Here is a 15,629-nt window from a genome sequence, read left to right on the forward strand (position 1 = left end):
TTACAGGAAAAATAAAGGATAGAGAATACCAAGGGTGGGGTGGAGAAGGGGGTAGGAAGGGGGCTTCATTTTACCAAGGGTGATGAAGAGAGACTCATTGCAAAGATACTAATTTAAGCAAAGACCCAAAGGAGGTGAAGTACAAAAGGGGTGAAAATTTGGCAAATAGGTAGTGTTTTCTCCTCCTCACCCTAGGTTTTATAGGGGGTATGACTGACATGTAACAAACTGCACAGTGAGGGGTCAACTACAATAATTCAGGCAAAAGATGATGGTAGGTTGGACTAGGGTGGTCATAGTAATGAGCAGAGTTCTAGATTTATTCTGAATGCACAGTCAGTGGGATCTGCTCACAGTTCCAATATAAGGGTGAGAAAAAGAGGGGAGTCAAGGGTAATTGAGGATTACTCCCCGTTTTCTGGCCTGAGTCCCTGGAAGGATGGAGTTGCCAGTTACTGAGATGGAGAAGAATGGGTGAAAAGCAGATTTGGAGGGAGGAGAAAAATGATGAGTTTAGTGGCTGTATGTCAAGTTTGACATGCCCACTACACATCTGAGTGCAGCTACTGAGTAGGTGCTTTGATGTATAAGGCTGGGGTAGAGAAGAGAGTGTGTTTGTTTGCTTGCTTGCTTTACAGCTTTACTAAGGTATAATTGACATACAATACACTGCACACATTTAAATATTGAACAGTGTACTACTTAATAAGTTTTGAAATTTTGTGTTTATTTGTGTTTAAAACTTAAAGCACTATGAATGCAACCCAAGTGTCCATTCATCTGAATAGAGAAGCAAAATGTGGTGTGTACATGCAATGGAATATTATTCAGCCTTTAATAGGAAGGAAACTGACACGTGCTATACATGAATGAACCTCGAGAACATCATGCTAAGTGAAAAAGCCAGTCACAAAGAGACAAATACTTTCTGATTGAGCTTATATGAGGAATTTAAAGCAGTCACAAAGGGCTTAGAGACAGAACGTAGAATGATGGTTGGCAGAGGCTGGGAGGAGGGGGGGGAATGGAGAGTTATTGTTTAATGGGTACAGAGTTTCAGCTTTGCAACATAAAAAAGCTCTGGTGATTGGTTGCACAACAATGTGAATATACTAAACACTACTGAACCGCACACTTAGAAATGGTTGTTAAATTTTATGTTATGTGTTTTTTACCACAATTTAAAAAGTAATGCAGTGAAACAGAGTGCAAACAGCAAGGTATTTTTTTAGTAACTGCAGATTTCAGTTCATACATGTATTATGTTGTTAGCTCAATTTGAATAATATCTTTATGATGGAAATTTATTATTTGTATTAGTTCAGGTCCTCTAAGCCAAGATGGAATTCAAAAGAAGAAATTTATTTAATGGGGGAAATGCCTGTGGTGGACAAAGGAGATGAAGCTGGAGTAGCCAGTGAGAGTGTTCAGACCATAATACAGGTCACGGAAAGAAAAGAGGGAGGATTGGAGAGGAAATTTCTCAGATGATAGCATCTAACAGCATTTCAGCCAGGCAGATGGGGAGTCCCTAAGCCAAAGTTGCCCATTAGATGAGTCCCTGTAACCACTTCTCACCTGAGATCACTTCTCCTTCCATACAAAATAGATGACCAGGTGAACCACTCACAGCTTTGCCCCTTGAAAAGATTTTCCTGCTTTACTGTCTTTCAGGGCCTCCCACGAATGTGGTTGTGATGCAGCCATCCTCCATGTTTGACTTGTACCCACATTCTAAACCAGCCCATCTCTAAACCAAGCTCAGGCTTTTCCCTCCTTTTTAGCTGGTCGTGACCCTGTCCCCTCCCTTAATGTGGTCATGAGTGTAAGCTGGTGCAAGTGTGGTGGATGACAAATTGGCCTGGACTTCCTGCTCATGCAGCTTACTCATGCTCTCTGGTCCTACTGGGACTTGATCCTGGACAGAACTTTTCCATTTTACGATGGACTGAAGCTGGGCCTGTCCAACTTTATGCCTCGGTGGATCCAACACAACCCAGGTCACGATGATCAGGGCTGGATGCATGCTTAAGCATTCCGTCTCTACTAGGGTCTAGTAACAGGCCAGGAGCTGTTTTTCCAAAGGTGTGAAATTTCCTCCTGTGGACATCATGGTCTTTTTCCAAAACCCCAAGTCCTGCATTGTGGTCCCTCCACTGGATCTTGCTTTAAGCTTCACACTGCATCTTTTCCCACCACTGATACCTCCAACACCGTAGGGTCTGCTCTATCATATAGTGCAATTGACAGGGCTGTTTGCACCATAGCCTGGACCTGCAGCAGAGTCCTTTCTTACCCCAGGCCCTTTTGGGGCTGGCATCTATTTGTATCACCTGGTGTATGAGCATATGAAGTATTTCTAAATGTGGTCTGCATTGCTCCTGGGGAGGCCTACCAGTAGAGAGAAGGTGATGGCAGGGCTCAGCCTCTCTGCTATCATCTCCAATAATTCCACTCTGGCCCCCAATTTGTGCACCCCATGCAAAAAAACAAAAGCCTTTCTTTAGAGTTTAGTGACTATATGTTGTTGCTAAGGCATGTCCCTTGGTAGGAGAAGGTGGCTGACCTCCACTCCAAGCAGTTTATCAAAGCTTGCTTTCTAACCACATCCAGTGCCCACCTCCACCTCAGAGAAGATTGCCCCCTTCTGCCCTTTGCCCTCTTCCATCCGGGTGGGAGCAGACAGAAAACTACCCTGCTGCCTTGCCTATCGTTGCCATGACGCACATCAGTGTGGAAGTTAACAGCATGGATTTGGGGTTCTGTCAGAGCTGGATTCCATTCCTGTGTGACCACGGACAACTCGCCTAAGCTACTCTATTGCTCAGTTCCTGATCTGTAAAATGAAGACAGTAATACCCATTTCATAAGACCGTTTTGAGGATTAAATGAGATGATGATTATGAAAACGTGTTAGGCGAGACAGTGTTGCTATCCTCACTCCACTAGCAACAGTGGGTTTAGGGGCTCTTTTCCTCATTTAACTGGAAGTGAGAGCTGGAATTGTCTGTTTCATACATTCCCCCAGGATGTAATCCCTATTTAGGGATGTCTCTTGAATTTATGCCATTTAATAATCAACCAGGTTTTTTCCTTCTAGGAATGCAGGACATGGGGATCTGAGAGAAACTGCAGTTAGAACGTATGAAGCACCAGAGGGTGAATGGAGTAGAGGCCTCACAGTGAGGTAGGGGAAGGCAGACACTCCGACAAATCCAATTAACTTTCTGGGTCTGTTTCCTCTATTTGGAGAATAAGCAGAATAATAGATAATATTTCAAGGTTGTTGCAAGGATTTGCATAAACTATGCTTAGCACGGTGCCAAGGGCATAGTAAGTGCGGAGCAAACAGTAGCTGCTAGTATTAGCATGTTAAGAATGATTGTTGAAGAAGTGTCTGCGCTCTAGTGAGCACGGGGGTGGGTGGAGCAGCGCTGGGCGGAGCCTCTGGAAGCCCCGCCCCTCACGCACGCGTCCGGTCGCTCCGGCAACGCTCTGCTAGGTCGCAGCCCGCGTGACGCTCGGCCGCTGGCACACGGCGCTCTTGGCTTCACTGAGCATTGGCCAAGGGCCACTTGGGCAGAGTGATGACTGATGAGGACTCTGAGACCCCTGTCAGCGAGTTGCAGGGCGGGGAGGAGAACGAGCTGCCTGTTATCCAGCTGTGTGGGCTGGTGGAAGAGCTCAGGTACGGCCGGCCGGCTTCTGGAGGTTCAGAGGTCAATTGTACTTCTTGGTCTCACGGCGTATCCCGTTCTAGCAGCTGAATAGATGTACCTTCTATATGTCTGTACATAGTTTAGATCAGAACGGAGGTAATATTACTAATAGATGCAATTTTTTGAATACTTGTTATGCGCCAATTATTTTGCACGTAGGACCTTCTATAATGGCACAGTAGCCCTAGAAAGTGGGTGAGGAACGAAGCCACAGAGGTTAACTCACCTTCCTAGTCAGCGGTGGTGCCGGGATTCAGACGCAGGTGCGACTCCACAGCTCACACTCGGAGCATGATATGCTAAAAAAAAAAAAAAAAAAAAGGCGTTTTGATTTTCGGCCTTTCCATTGAACCTTTTCCATTAATCTTAAAATTCAGCCTACAGGAATTCACTCAGTAATATATGAAAATATCCAAGCTGTTCATATATATATGTATACATGCACGCATAACCTGTATGTTATATATATGGAAAAGCTAAAAAGGTCAAAATCTTGGCAGGCACATACAGGATAAACTCTAGTTGTCATCTCTAGTTGTTTAAAAACCATCTGTTCAAAGCTTTTCCACCATTTATAATACACTTCTTGTGGATACTTCATCTCTCTGGTGCTGGAAAGAACAGCTGAGAAACAAACCAAAGAAACATCCGAAGATTGTGCCTATGTAGTAATCTCAAGCATGTAGTAGTTCAGAAGGAATTTCACAGATGGGTTAGAGGATACTGGAAGGTGGAACTTGTAGCTTCATCTCAGCAACAATTTTCAATATAATCCCAGTCCTCTCAACTTTGTGGCTCATTAAACATTTTTTAAAAATCACATACTTAAATAGCACTTACTGTGTGCCAGGCACTGTTGTAAAGGCTTTGCATTCCTTAATGCAACCCTAAATAATAGGTGCTGTTATTATTCCCATTTTACAGATGTTAAGTGTCTTGCAGAAGGTCATATGTAGGTCATATTAAGTGTTAAATACTAGTTATTTGGGATTTAAACTCTTGTTAGTAGCACTTACTCAGGTACCCTCTGTCTTGCAGCTATGGAAACTCTGCTCTCAAAACTGAGACAGAGATGTTTGAGAAATATTATAATAAACTGGAGCCCGGAGATCAGCGACATCCACGATTATCAGAAATTAAAATATCAGGAGCAGAATTTGCACAGGTACACTGTGGAGACCTAAGAATTCTTTTATTTTGTTTGTCCCTTTAGATGCAAGTGGTATTTTGTATCTGCCTTTGGTCTTTGTGTATTTCTTTGGCCCAGTGGCATGTGATTTTCTTCCTGTTCTACTTTTGATTCTTCCTTCCCTCCCAAGGTTCTCTTTCAAGTGAGTGTGAAGGGAATCAATTTCAATTAATAGTGGATTGACTCACCCAGAATATCTTTGTTTGAAATAATTCCCTTAAATTGGGGGACTCAAATGTTTACAAGGCCTAGCTAGCCACATATAGGAGTGAAGTGGGTCTGCTGTGGACACGGGAGAGTTCCTCGCTCGTCTAAAAGTACAACCAGGTGGCCTGGCATTGCCAGAGCAGCTGATTTTACAAGAGAAGCTGGAAATCTAGATTATTTCAGTGGACTCTCCTGATTTTCAAATGTGGGTAATTAATTTTTGAAAATTTAAAACTGGATGTAGATCTGTCTTTTGAGGGCCAATCTCCTCTTTAGGCCCACACGTTCCCTTGGGCCATCTGCTGGTGACCTTTGGCTTAAATGTGTAGGGAATCAAAATATTTTTGTCTGTTTGGTTGTGTGTTTTTTTTGTTTTGTTTTGTTTTTTGCTTAATACTATGCCCCCAGATAGCAATTTCTCTTCTGTGTTCAGTTTAGGAAGCATTGAGCTCTGGGCTTCCCCTGACACTGACTTGAATGCTAGTCTATAGCAGGTTCACAGTCCTTCCACACCCTCAAGACACTTTCCCTTATTTATTTTCAGTTCATTATCCAACATAAGCCTTTGAATTCTTTAGCACAGGATCTTAGGCTGACTTGTGAAATAAACATCACCTTGGGCCTAATATCCCGAATCCTTTCACACTGAGTTTGTTCTCCCTGGCTGTCACTCAGAGTAATTTCTAGCAGGTCTCAGTAGTCATTTTGATGCCCAACTTGAGCATCAATTCCTACCTGACAATGGTTTGGTTTTCCTTGTGTTGCAGTTACGAGGTAGGCGTAGATCCAAATCCCGCATAGGTATGGACCGTGTGATAGGCCTCAGTTGCGACCAAAAATGTGAGCTTGTACAAAAGGAGCTGGAAGACATGAAGGATGAAATAAGGCACATGAGAGCAAATGCTGAACGAGACCTGCAGCATCATGAGGTATACCGTTTTCTCTGTAGCCCACCCTACCTGGGCTCCCCACTTCCACCTCATTGAGAATGTTCATATAATTTTTATTATTTTGAAAGAAACATAAGTAGAAGACAAATTTAAGGCCTACTTTTAAGGAACTTCCCACCTGCTTGAGGAGACAACAAATTTTAAACATTTATTTACTTATTTGAAAGAGAGAGAGGGAGGGAGAGCAGGGGGGAGGGGGAGAGGGAGAGAGAGAATCTCAAGGAGACTCCGCGCTGAGCGTGGAGCCTGACACGGGGCTCGATCTTGCGACTCTGAGATCATCACCTAAGCTGAAACCAAGAGTCAAGTGCTTAACCGACTATGCCACACAGGCACCCCTAAACTTTTTTAAATGGAAAATTTCAAAAATGCACACATATAGAGAGGCTAGCACAATGGACCCTTGTGTACTCAACAGCCACATGCAACAGTCATGAACATATGGCCACCCTTGTTTCCTCCATATCCCAACTTCTCCCTCATGATAGGCCACTGGGCTATTATGAAGTGACACCTCAATATATCATTTATCTATAAATATTTCAGTATATGTCTCTAAGATATGGATTCTTTTTTTTTTAAGATTTTATTTATTTGAGAGAGAGAGAGTGTGTGAGAGAGAGAGAGAGAGCATGAGCTGGGTGAGGGGCAGAGAGAGAAGCAGGCTCTCTGCTGAGCAGGGAGCCTGATGCAGGGCTCAATTCTGGGTCCCTGGGATCATGACCTGAGCCAAAGGCAGATGTCTAACTGACTGAGCCACCCAGGTGCCCCTAAGATATGAATTCTTTAAAAAAAATAACCATAATAAGCATAAATTCACTTAAAAATGTATGGTAATTCCTTAATAATATAAGGAGTCTGGGGTTTAAGTCAGTGAGTTGGATGAAAAATCTTTAAATCGCTTTCTGGGTGCAGCACGCATGACCATGATCCATGTCTTGTTGGAGACCAATAATGGTCAGTTTTCCTCCAGAGAAGAAACATCACTGTTAGTTCAGTTGCCCATGGATGGAGTTGTTGGCTTGCATTGGAGAGCATTATTGTATGAAGAACAAATATTTCTGTTCTATTTAGAAATTTTTCTATTTCTAAATGTGGGCACACAGACTCACACTCATTGTCTCCAGAGGGATAGATCAGTAGACTCATGTCTTTATTGGTAGAATCATCTGTACCACATAAACCTAACTTTCCTTCCCTCTCTCCCTTCTTTGTGCCCTCCCCCCTCCTTCTTTCTCTTGCCAAACATGCATTGTTGAATTATAACATGTTAATGTGGGATAGAGTGGCCAAAGAAGACTTTTTTGAAGAGGTGGGGCTATACATAGGGCTTGGCATGGTCTTGAAGAATGATGAGAAATAAAGTAGAGGACTAGGAAAAGAAGGGCACCCTAGGTCAGGTGAATGACATGAGCAAGGAAGTGGAGGTGGGAATGAACGTGGCAAGTCCAAGGTATCGAGGGGGCTGGTGTGATTTGGGGGCTGTATGAGGAAATTGGGGCTGTGAGACCTTGAGAGCCAGGCAGGGGAGTTTATCTTTGATGCCTTAGAAAGCAGGACCCCAATGAGGATGGCTGAGCGGGAGAGTGAGTGACCAGTTGAAAGTGGCAGTTATGGTGGATTGATGTTCAGGCACGTGAAGACCATGGGGAGGGCAGAGACTGGCCAGTGAAGGAAGATGCTTTCGCTTCTTGGTGCCCAGGGACAAAGCTGGGACTAAGGTGATTTGCTGTGCAGCTACAGATGCCTTTTCATTTTATTCTTTCAGATAACGTGTGTGTGTGTGAGTGTGTGTGTGTGTGTGTTATTAAAGAGTCTATGTTGTAGCAAGATTTGAATGTAGAGATAAGCTAAAAGAATATTTGTAAGCATCCACAATCTACCTAGAGGTGTTTATCTCCTAGAGTTTAGATTATTTTCTAGGTATATATGAATTTTTTTATAAAAAGTATTATATTATTTTGTAAATTGTATTTTGCACTTACTGTCTTTCCATGTCAATACATATATTCATTGATACCATCTTCTTTCAAATTACTGAAGTATATATATATTAAGAGTGTTGGTCTCCCTGGTCATCCGTCTCTCCGGATGTGACTGTGGCTAATGTTTTGGTGTATATCTTTCCAGATTATTTTTTATATCCTATCCTATCACATTATATTAATGTTATAATTTTTAGTGGATAAGTAATATTTCAGATATGGAAATATATGTAGAGATGCCTGAGGCCCTGTTTTTATTTATTCACCCCCTTCTTACGGATGCCCCCTTTTTTTTGAGGCCTGCTTTTTAAAAAAAATTTTTATTTGTTTGAGAGAGAAAGAGTGCCCCAGCACGGGGGAGGGGCAGAGGGAGAGAGAGAAGCAGACTCCCTGCTAAGCAGGGAGCCCGACGACATGGGGCTTGGTCCCAGGACCTGGAGATCATGACCTGAGCCTAAAGTAGACGCTCAACCGACTGAGCCACCCAGGCGCCCCAAGGCCTGCTTTTTAATAATAACATTCATATAGTCAAAGTTGTATCTTAGAGATGTATTTCTAAGGCTAAGAAGAAACATTATGTAGTAGGACACAAAGAGGCCTGAGAACTTAGGTTTCCTTAGAGGGAGATGTCCCTGAGGATTTTTGGAAACTGTTCTTTCTTTGTGCTGACTCCTCCAGGCTATCATTGAGGAAGCTGAAATTCGATGGGCTGAAGTTCAGAGAGCAGTGCATGAGTTTAAAAAAGATATTCTAAAAACCATATCCAAGAAGAAAGGGAGTATTTTGGCCACTCAGAAAGTGATGAAGTACATTGAGGACATGAACCGCCGGAGGGTGAGTTGGCAGGAGGCTGGAGCTTAGAAAGGGAGAATAGATTCATAGGGTGAAGACATAAAAATGATCCATGTGACGCAGCCCCACTCCATTTGGTCTACCATAAATGTCGTCCACACGTGGAGATTTATTGCAACCCACGAAGTGTGTGTCTTAAAATGCACGTTTATCAAGGCTAAAATCAATCAGGCCAGGTGAATATTAATAGTATCTCAGACTGATTTTTTTTTCTTTTTTATTGTTGCTGTTTGTTTCAAGATCTGATGTTTTCTAGAGAAAAGTGGTGTGAGTCTATCTAGTCAGGTGACTCTATGGAGGGGGACAGGTAAATCTCAAGCTCTTTAAGTTCCATTATTATAACAATGAGATATAAAATGTTCCTTCACTTTCAGAGATTTTGTAGCATGTCGAGCTTTGGATCCTTGATATAGGTAGGGTTACTAACCTTAACATGTTATAAGTGATGAAAATTATGTAAACTACTAAGACAATAAAAGACCAAAGGATCACAAGGTCATTTTGTCAGGCATGGCCCATATATCCAAATTATCTATATATATCTAATATATATATAGATATATATACCTATATATATAGATATATCTATATATATCTAATATACCCAAATTATCTCAAATTTAAAAGCAGTAGAGAATTTGCACAGAGCAGACCTAGTTACCTCTGCTTCTTGATCATGAATGAAGTGTTGTTGTTGTTGTTGTTTTTAAGATTTTATTTATTTATTTGAGAGAGAGAGAGAGCACACACAAGTGGGGGGAGGGGCAGAGGGAGAGGGAGAAGCAGACTCCCCTGTTCAGCAGGGAGCCCAATGCGGAGCTCAATCCCAGGACCCTGAGAGCCACCCAGGAGCCCCTGTCATGAGTGAAGTGTTACAGCAATGCCAGCTTGGTTAATGTAAAAAGACCTAAAAATAAGTGACTGAATGTTAGGGCTCAAGGTTTAGTTTGTAGCCCCAGACCTACCAACTTTTCAAACCAACAGGGAAGACAAAGAGAAGTGGATTAAAATTTACTTGTCTTTTTTAGGATAATATGAAGGATAAATTACGTTTGAAAAATGTTTCTCTCAAAGTGCAGAGGAAAAAGATGCTTTTACAGTTGAGGCAGGTATGTGGCTGGCTCTTCCTTCCTTCCTTCCTTCCTCCTTCCTCTTTCATTTGTACATTCGTTCGTTCATTACCATGGAAGGTAGAACAGCTCATTCCCAAAGATGTCCATGTCCTAATCCCTGAAGTCTGTGAATCTGTTATCTCACATGGCAAAAGAATTTTGCAGAGGTGATTAAGTCAAGGATCTTGAGATTATCTTAAAATAATCTCCCCCTGATTCAAAGGAAGATTATTTTGGATTATCTAAATGGGCCCAATATAATCCCAAAGGTCCTTGTAAGAGGTAGACAGGAGAGAGAGATGGGATACTGGAAGCAGAGATCAGAGTGATGAACTTTTAAGATAGAGGAAGGGATCATGAACAAAAGAGAGCAGGCAGCCTCTAGAAGCTGAGAAAGGCAAGGCAGCAGATTCTCCTCCAGGGCCTCCAGGAGAAATGCAGCTCTGCCAACCCCTTGAGTTTAACCCGAGGAACCATTTTGGACTTCTGACCTCATGAGCTGTAAGATAATCGATTTTTGTGTTAAGCCACGGAGTTAGTGGTAATTTGTCACAGCCGCGATCGGAAGCTCCTGCAGTTCTGGTGCCGGCACATCTGTAGACGGAGTTGGCTTGAATTTAAAAGGCCCTCGTGACGTACTTGTTGACCTTTTTTGGTGAGTATGGCCTGGGTGGCACAGTTTGAGTGTGCTTTGGTCGCCTGTGCAGCCGACTAAAGGCTCCTAATTAAACGCAGTAAGCAGACCGGGGACGGGGCCTCTCAAGTGTGATTACACGGCTCCCTCCCTCGAATTAACTCGAATATGGGCACCGACAGCTTGTGCATTAGAGGTGGCCACTGACAACGACACAGAGTCTGGAACTATTGCCTGATCGACTTGGGATCCTGAAAGACAAACTGGGACAGCTTCAACAACATGAAGTGACTGAGCACAAATGTAAGCTCCTCCATTTTGATCCCCAGGATCAGGTCTGCACAGGTACCAGGTGGCTTAACCGTAGAGTACCTGCTAAAGTCAGCTCAGCTGGAGGCAATGCTGTGGCCTGGGCTGCACCCAGAGAACCACAGGGCCCCCCCGCCCAAGAAAGGGGTGGGCTTGCTCCTCTCGTTCTGCGTAGCCCTACCTGGAGCACCACGTCTCCGTGAGAGCTGTACTCTTGAAAGAATTGGTAACCTAGGGCTCACACAGAGGGAGCCGGAGAGCAAGGGGAACGGAGAGACCATCAGAGAGGACCTGGGGCTGATGGGCCCAAGCAGACTCAGGAGGGCTGGCTGCGGGCTCCAAGAGCGCGGGCTGTGGGGAGGAGAGAACGCACAGCTCTGGAGGTCCCCAGTGGAGTGAAGGCCGGGGTGGCCATGTCATTGAAGGAGATTTGAGATTATGAGATTAGTGTAAGAAAGTAGAGAGGAGCGGCCTCCAGGTAGAGAGTTCCTGGTACTCTGGGCTTCATGCAAGCTCAGGCATCCTGAGGAGGGGATTTAAGTGTGAGGGAGGGAGGAGATGGATGACTTTTAGCCTAAGCCATTGCTGCACAGAGCTGACACTGAGGTGGTCCTGACCTCAGGAGCTCACAGACTAGCGGGGAGTGGGGGTGGGAGGAAAAGGCGGGATGCGTCACTGCTAGCCAGGGGCAACGGCAGCAGGGCCCACAGAGCCACAGTGGGGGATTCTCCTCCTAGGAGTGTTTAAGCTGGAGGACGGGTCATTACTGGGGCTTAAGGAAATTGTTGTGTTGGTTCAGGGGAAAGGGAAGAAGCCTCCTTGGAGGTAGTATTGCGTGGGTAGAGCGCGGGGCTGAGGAATAGTTCCTGGGTTTGGCTGTTGCCTACCACCAATGTAAGATGGCCTAGACCTGGTGGGGCAGGTAAGGCAGGCCAGGTCGGGGAGGGAACCCCGTACCCTGATATAACCACAGTACAGAAATGTCCTGTGATCACAGGAAGGGAATTTATGGGCTGCTGGTCCTGGGTTTTCCAGGGTAAAAATAACTTTTATATGGTCTCCTTCTTATTCTTCTTTCATAGCCCTGTTTAGATACTACCTTTTAAGTGGGAAGCTTTTCCTGACCCAGCCTTCCATTCTTCTCTGGCCTGGCTGAGGGGCTTCCGTGTGTCCTCTGCCCCTCCCACTACACCACACCGTGACCTGTCTGTGAACCCTGGTTGAATATGTGCTCCTTGAGGCCAGGGGATATTGTATTTATTCAGATTTCCACTCCAGTGCCCTGCACCATGCCTGGCACCAAGCAGATCCCCCACCCATGTTTGTTGAATGACTGAATGATGACTGACTTTCAGAATCTCATCTGTAACTGCAAGGTGTGAGTCAGATTCTGAAGTCACAACCTCACATCATTTCTTTCTTCTTTCTGAGCTATAGAAGGAAGAGGTGGGCGAGGCTCTCCATGAGGTTGATTTTCAGCAGCTGAAGATTGAGAATGCTCAGTTTTTAGAGACCATCGAAGCAAAGAATCAAGAACTGATCCAGCTAAAGCTGGCGTCTGGAAACACCCTGCAGGTCCTCAACACATACAAAGTAAGGTCCGCCCTGATGCCCAGGTCCCCGAGGCCTCCCACACCCACCTTTCCAGCCACAGTGAGGTTGCCATGCACCGCTGAGGTGCTACACAAGGGCTTGGGGTCCTTCCGTCTACTGTTGCTCCCTGATTTCTCTTGACAAAGCCATTCTCCTCAAATACTCTGAGTGTTCCTGCAACCCTAGCTGTGCATTGCATTTTTAAAAATATACAAACACCCTAGTCCAGCCCTGACCGGTTGAATTATGGCGTGAGGGCCATGCATCTATTTTTTTTAATGCCCCCAGTGTTTTTTATGCACAGTGAGTTTTGAGAACTAACCACATTTAGGGCCCTGTTTAATTTAGGCCTGTAAGAAGGACTTCCCTGCTTAAAACCCTCCAGAAGAAAACTCTCTTAGCTAAAAATCAGAAAACTAATATATGATTCCTCATCCACACAGAACCCTTTTGGGAGAGAGAGAGGTACTATTAATAATTAAGCAGGGACGACAGCCATAAATGCCCAGCCACCCTGCTAGCAAATTGTATAACGCAGTAGTCAGCTAACTGTGGGCCAGTGTATCCTGCCCGCTGGCCTGTGAGCTAAGAATGGTTTTTACAGAAGGATATTTGTAACCGATTTGATAGAGAATGCTACCTTTGAAACCTAATTAAGCAAAATTGGTTTCTCCCCCAGAAATTCCATTCTTCTCATTCGTAGACCTGTATTCCAAAATGTACTTAATGATTATATTTTGAATTCCATCAATAAAATGTGTGGAAATTTGTATTTTTCTTTTGTGAATATAAGTAATTACACAATATCCTCCGTTTTGCCTCTCGGCCCACAAAGCGTAAATATTGGCTATCTGGCCTTGTACAGAGCAAGGCGGCTGACCCCTGGCCTGGTGCCTGCAGGACAGTGGTGGCTACGGGCTTAGGAACTCACAGGTGGTCTGCATTCGGCCCACACAGTGTCAGTTTAAAATGTAAATGTGGAAGTGTTTAGATTAGACTATTACGTCTGTCCAGCACTTTCCTTTTACAAATGAAAAACCTGAAGTCCAAAGAGAGTAACTGCCAGCTTCAAGCAACAAGTTTTTGACAGGGTTGAGGCTCCTAGTCCAGGGCGTGTCCCACCTAACCCAGCTGCCCGTCCCTGGCATAAAGCGCATAGACAACATCGTGCTGGCATTTTGAAATTCATGTGTCCTCCGTCTGCAACAGATCTTCCACTTTGATCTCATCTTATCAGTAGTTAGCTTATCTGATCACTGTAATTTCAAGATGAAGCCAGTCCCCGTGACTTGAGCCTTCGTTGGCTGGAGAGCTGGGTAGTACGTGGCTACATCGCATTGGATCTTGATCGTATCCTGTGGAATCAACTTAAGTAGCACAGGGCCTGTCTGGTCTTGTGTGGAAAAGCCAGGGGTTTGGAGTGGAGCTACTGGTTTGTAAAATGAAACTGCCAGGTCCAGGGCCTGAGCTCTTTAGGACAGGTCTAAACGCAGAGGACAGATTGTTTGCGATGCCCATGCAGCAGCAACACAGGCCACAGTGGGTAGAATGGGAGCTTCTCCAGGCAGGATCCCAGGGGTCATCATGCCTGTAGGCCTGTTTCAAATAATAGTGAGCAGATGGTGGAGCTCAGGAGGAGATGCCTACAGGAGTCCTCCAGTGGACACAGCGACGGGTTGAGGGAGAAGCGGGCTCATTTCTTCTGTGTGTCAGTTCTTAGGTCTTCTGGGAGAAATGGAGGCAGAGTTTTGGAGTCAGGCCTCACCTGGGTTTGAATGGGGATTCCACTAGGCACCATGGGTCAGAGGCAGGTTTTTGTGACTCGCCACCAGGATAGAGCTCCAGCTGGTCTCTGCTGTGTTCCTAGCACTGAGCACAGTGCCTGGCCAAGCAAGTCCTCGGCCAGTATTGTCACGTGAGCTGCTAGCAATTGAGGTGTGTGTTTAGGGGATGGGAGGGTGGCAGGAGGGACCACTTCCATATGAATATCAAATACCCATCTCTAAGACCTCGTGAAAGCATGCACAATAACTGTTACCAGTGTGTTCGCTTCAGCAGCGCATATACAGAATAAATGTTACCAAACACACAAGGACCTGTGGAGTGCCAGGCACCGGGCTAAGTGCTGAGGATATAGGTATGAAGGAGACAGACATGGTCTCTTCTGTGAGTTTGGTGCGTGAGCTTCAACCAAAGGGGCACCTTTATCTCCAACTTTATGCTGTCAAGCCCTGCCTCGTGGAATCTGGTAAAATATAAGCGTGTGATGGCAGCCATGACGTGTCATTCCTAACTGACTGTAAACTAGTGATCCCCATGTAAACTAGTCCCTTGTTGTAGGTGGAATTCCAGGATGTCCCCCAAGACTCCCCACCCCCTGGTGTATATACCCAGTACAATCTCCAAGGCTGTGGGGATGATAGGTTCTATTATTAGGTTCTGTTCTGTTCTGTGATTATGTAGTATGATTCTGTTCTGCCATCGTTGATATTAAGAATGGGAGATTGAAGCACGGAGGGAATTCTCTAGGCGAGAAGTTCTCCACTGCTGGCTTGAAGGTAGAGGGACCACGAAGAGCTGAGGGCCACCTCCTGCTCACAGCTAGAAAGAAACAGAGACGTCAGTCTTACAACCTCAAGGAAATGCATTCTGCCAACAGTCTGTGAGCTCAGAAGAGGACCCCAGCTCCAGAGGAGAGCCAGCCCTGGCCAACATCCTGATTTCAGCCCCAGGGGACCCTACCTGGGCAGAGAATCCAGCCACACTGTGCCTGGACTTCCGACCTATAGAAACTGAGATAATGGTGTTGGCTTTACGCCAGAAAATTTGTGGTAATTGGTACACAGCAAGAGAAAGCTAAAGTGCCTTTTCAGAAGTAGCCACCTCAAGTGGCTGACATCCTGCTCAGAATCACAAATAGCTCTCCTCATACCTTCTGGAGAGCCCAGCCCCAGTAGAGCCAGGGACTGCCTTGCAGTAGCCTTTGCAATTCCATTCTTTCCTGCCTTGGCTCTCTGCATTGTGGGGTTAATGCCTTCCCTCCACTCTCCTTTCCCCCCACCCAAATTTCTGGTTTGCA

At 44.9% G+C, this 15,629-nt stretch overlaps 1 protein-coding gene across 9 annotated transcripts in view; it reads left to right on the plus strand.

The window, feature by feature from the left end:
• CCDC113 (coiled-coil domain containing 113) overlaps window positions 1-15,629 on the plus strand; it is an 86,073-nt gene that overhangs the window by 33,048 nt on the left and 37,396 nt on the right. For 6 of the 9 annotated variants that reach the window (XR_004301808.1, XR_004301807.1, XR_004301810.1 and 3 more), the window contains exons 1-6: window positions 3,457-3,688; window positions 4,758-4,884; window positions 5,883-6,044; window positions 8,729-8,884; window positions 9,931-10,011; window positions 12,395-12,550. Coding sequence is in view for 6 of the 9 variants with exons in the window: in XM_032424517.1 (XP_032280408.1) it covers window positions 3,588-3,688; window positions 4,758-4,884; window positions 5,883-6,044; window positions 8,729-8,884; window positions 9,931-10,011; window positions 12,395-12,550 (783 nt within the window). In the remaining 3 variants the exon portion in view is untranslated. Of the gene's footprint in view, window positions 1-3,008; window positions 3,188-3,456; window positions 3,689-4,757; window positions 4,885-5,882; window positions 6,045-8,728; window positions 8,885-9,930; window positions 10,012-12,394; window positions 12,551-15,629 lie in introns of those variants that run through there. The other 3 variants (XM_032424520.1, XM_032424519.1, XM_032424521.1) reach the window with 3 other exon arrangements.

This window comes from Phoca vitulina, unplaced genomic scaffold, assembly GCF_004348235.1.
Source record: "Phoca vitulina isolate PV1807 unplaced genomic scaffold, GSC_HSeal_1.0 scaffold30, whole genome shotgun sequence".
NCBI classification, from domain to species: domain Eukaryota; kingdom Metazoa; phylum Chordata; class Mammalia; order Carnivora; family Phocidae; genus Phoca; species Phoca vitulina.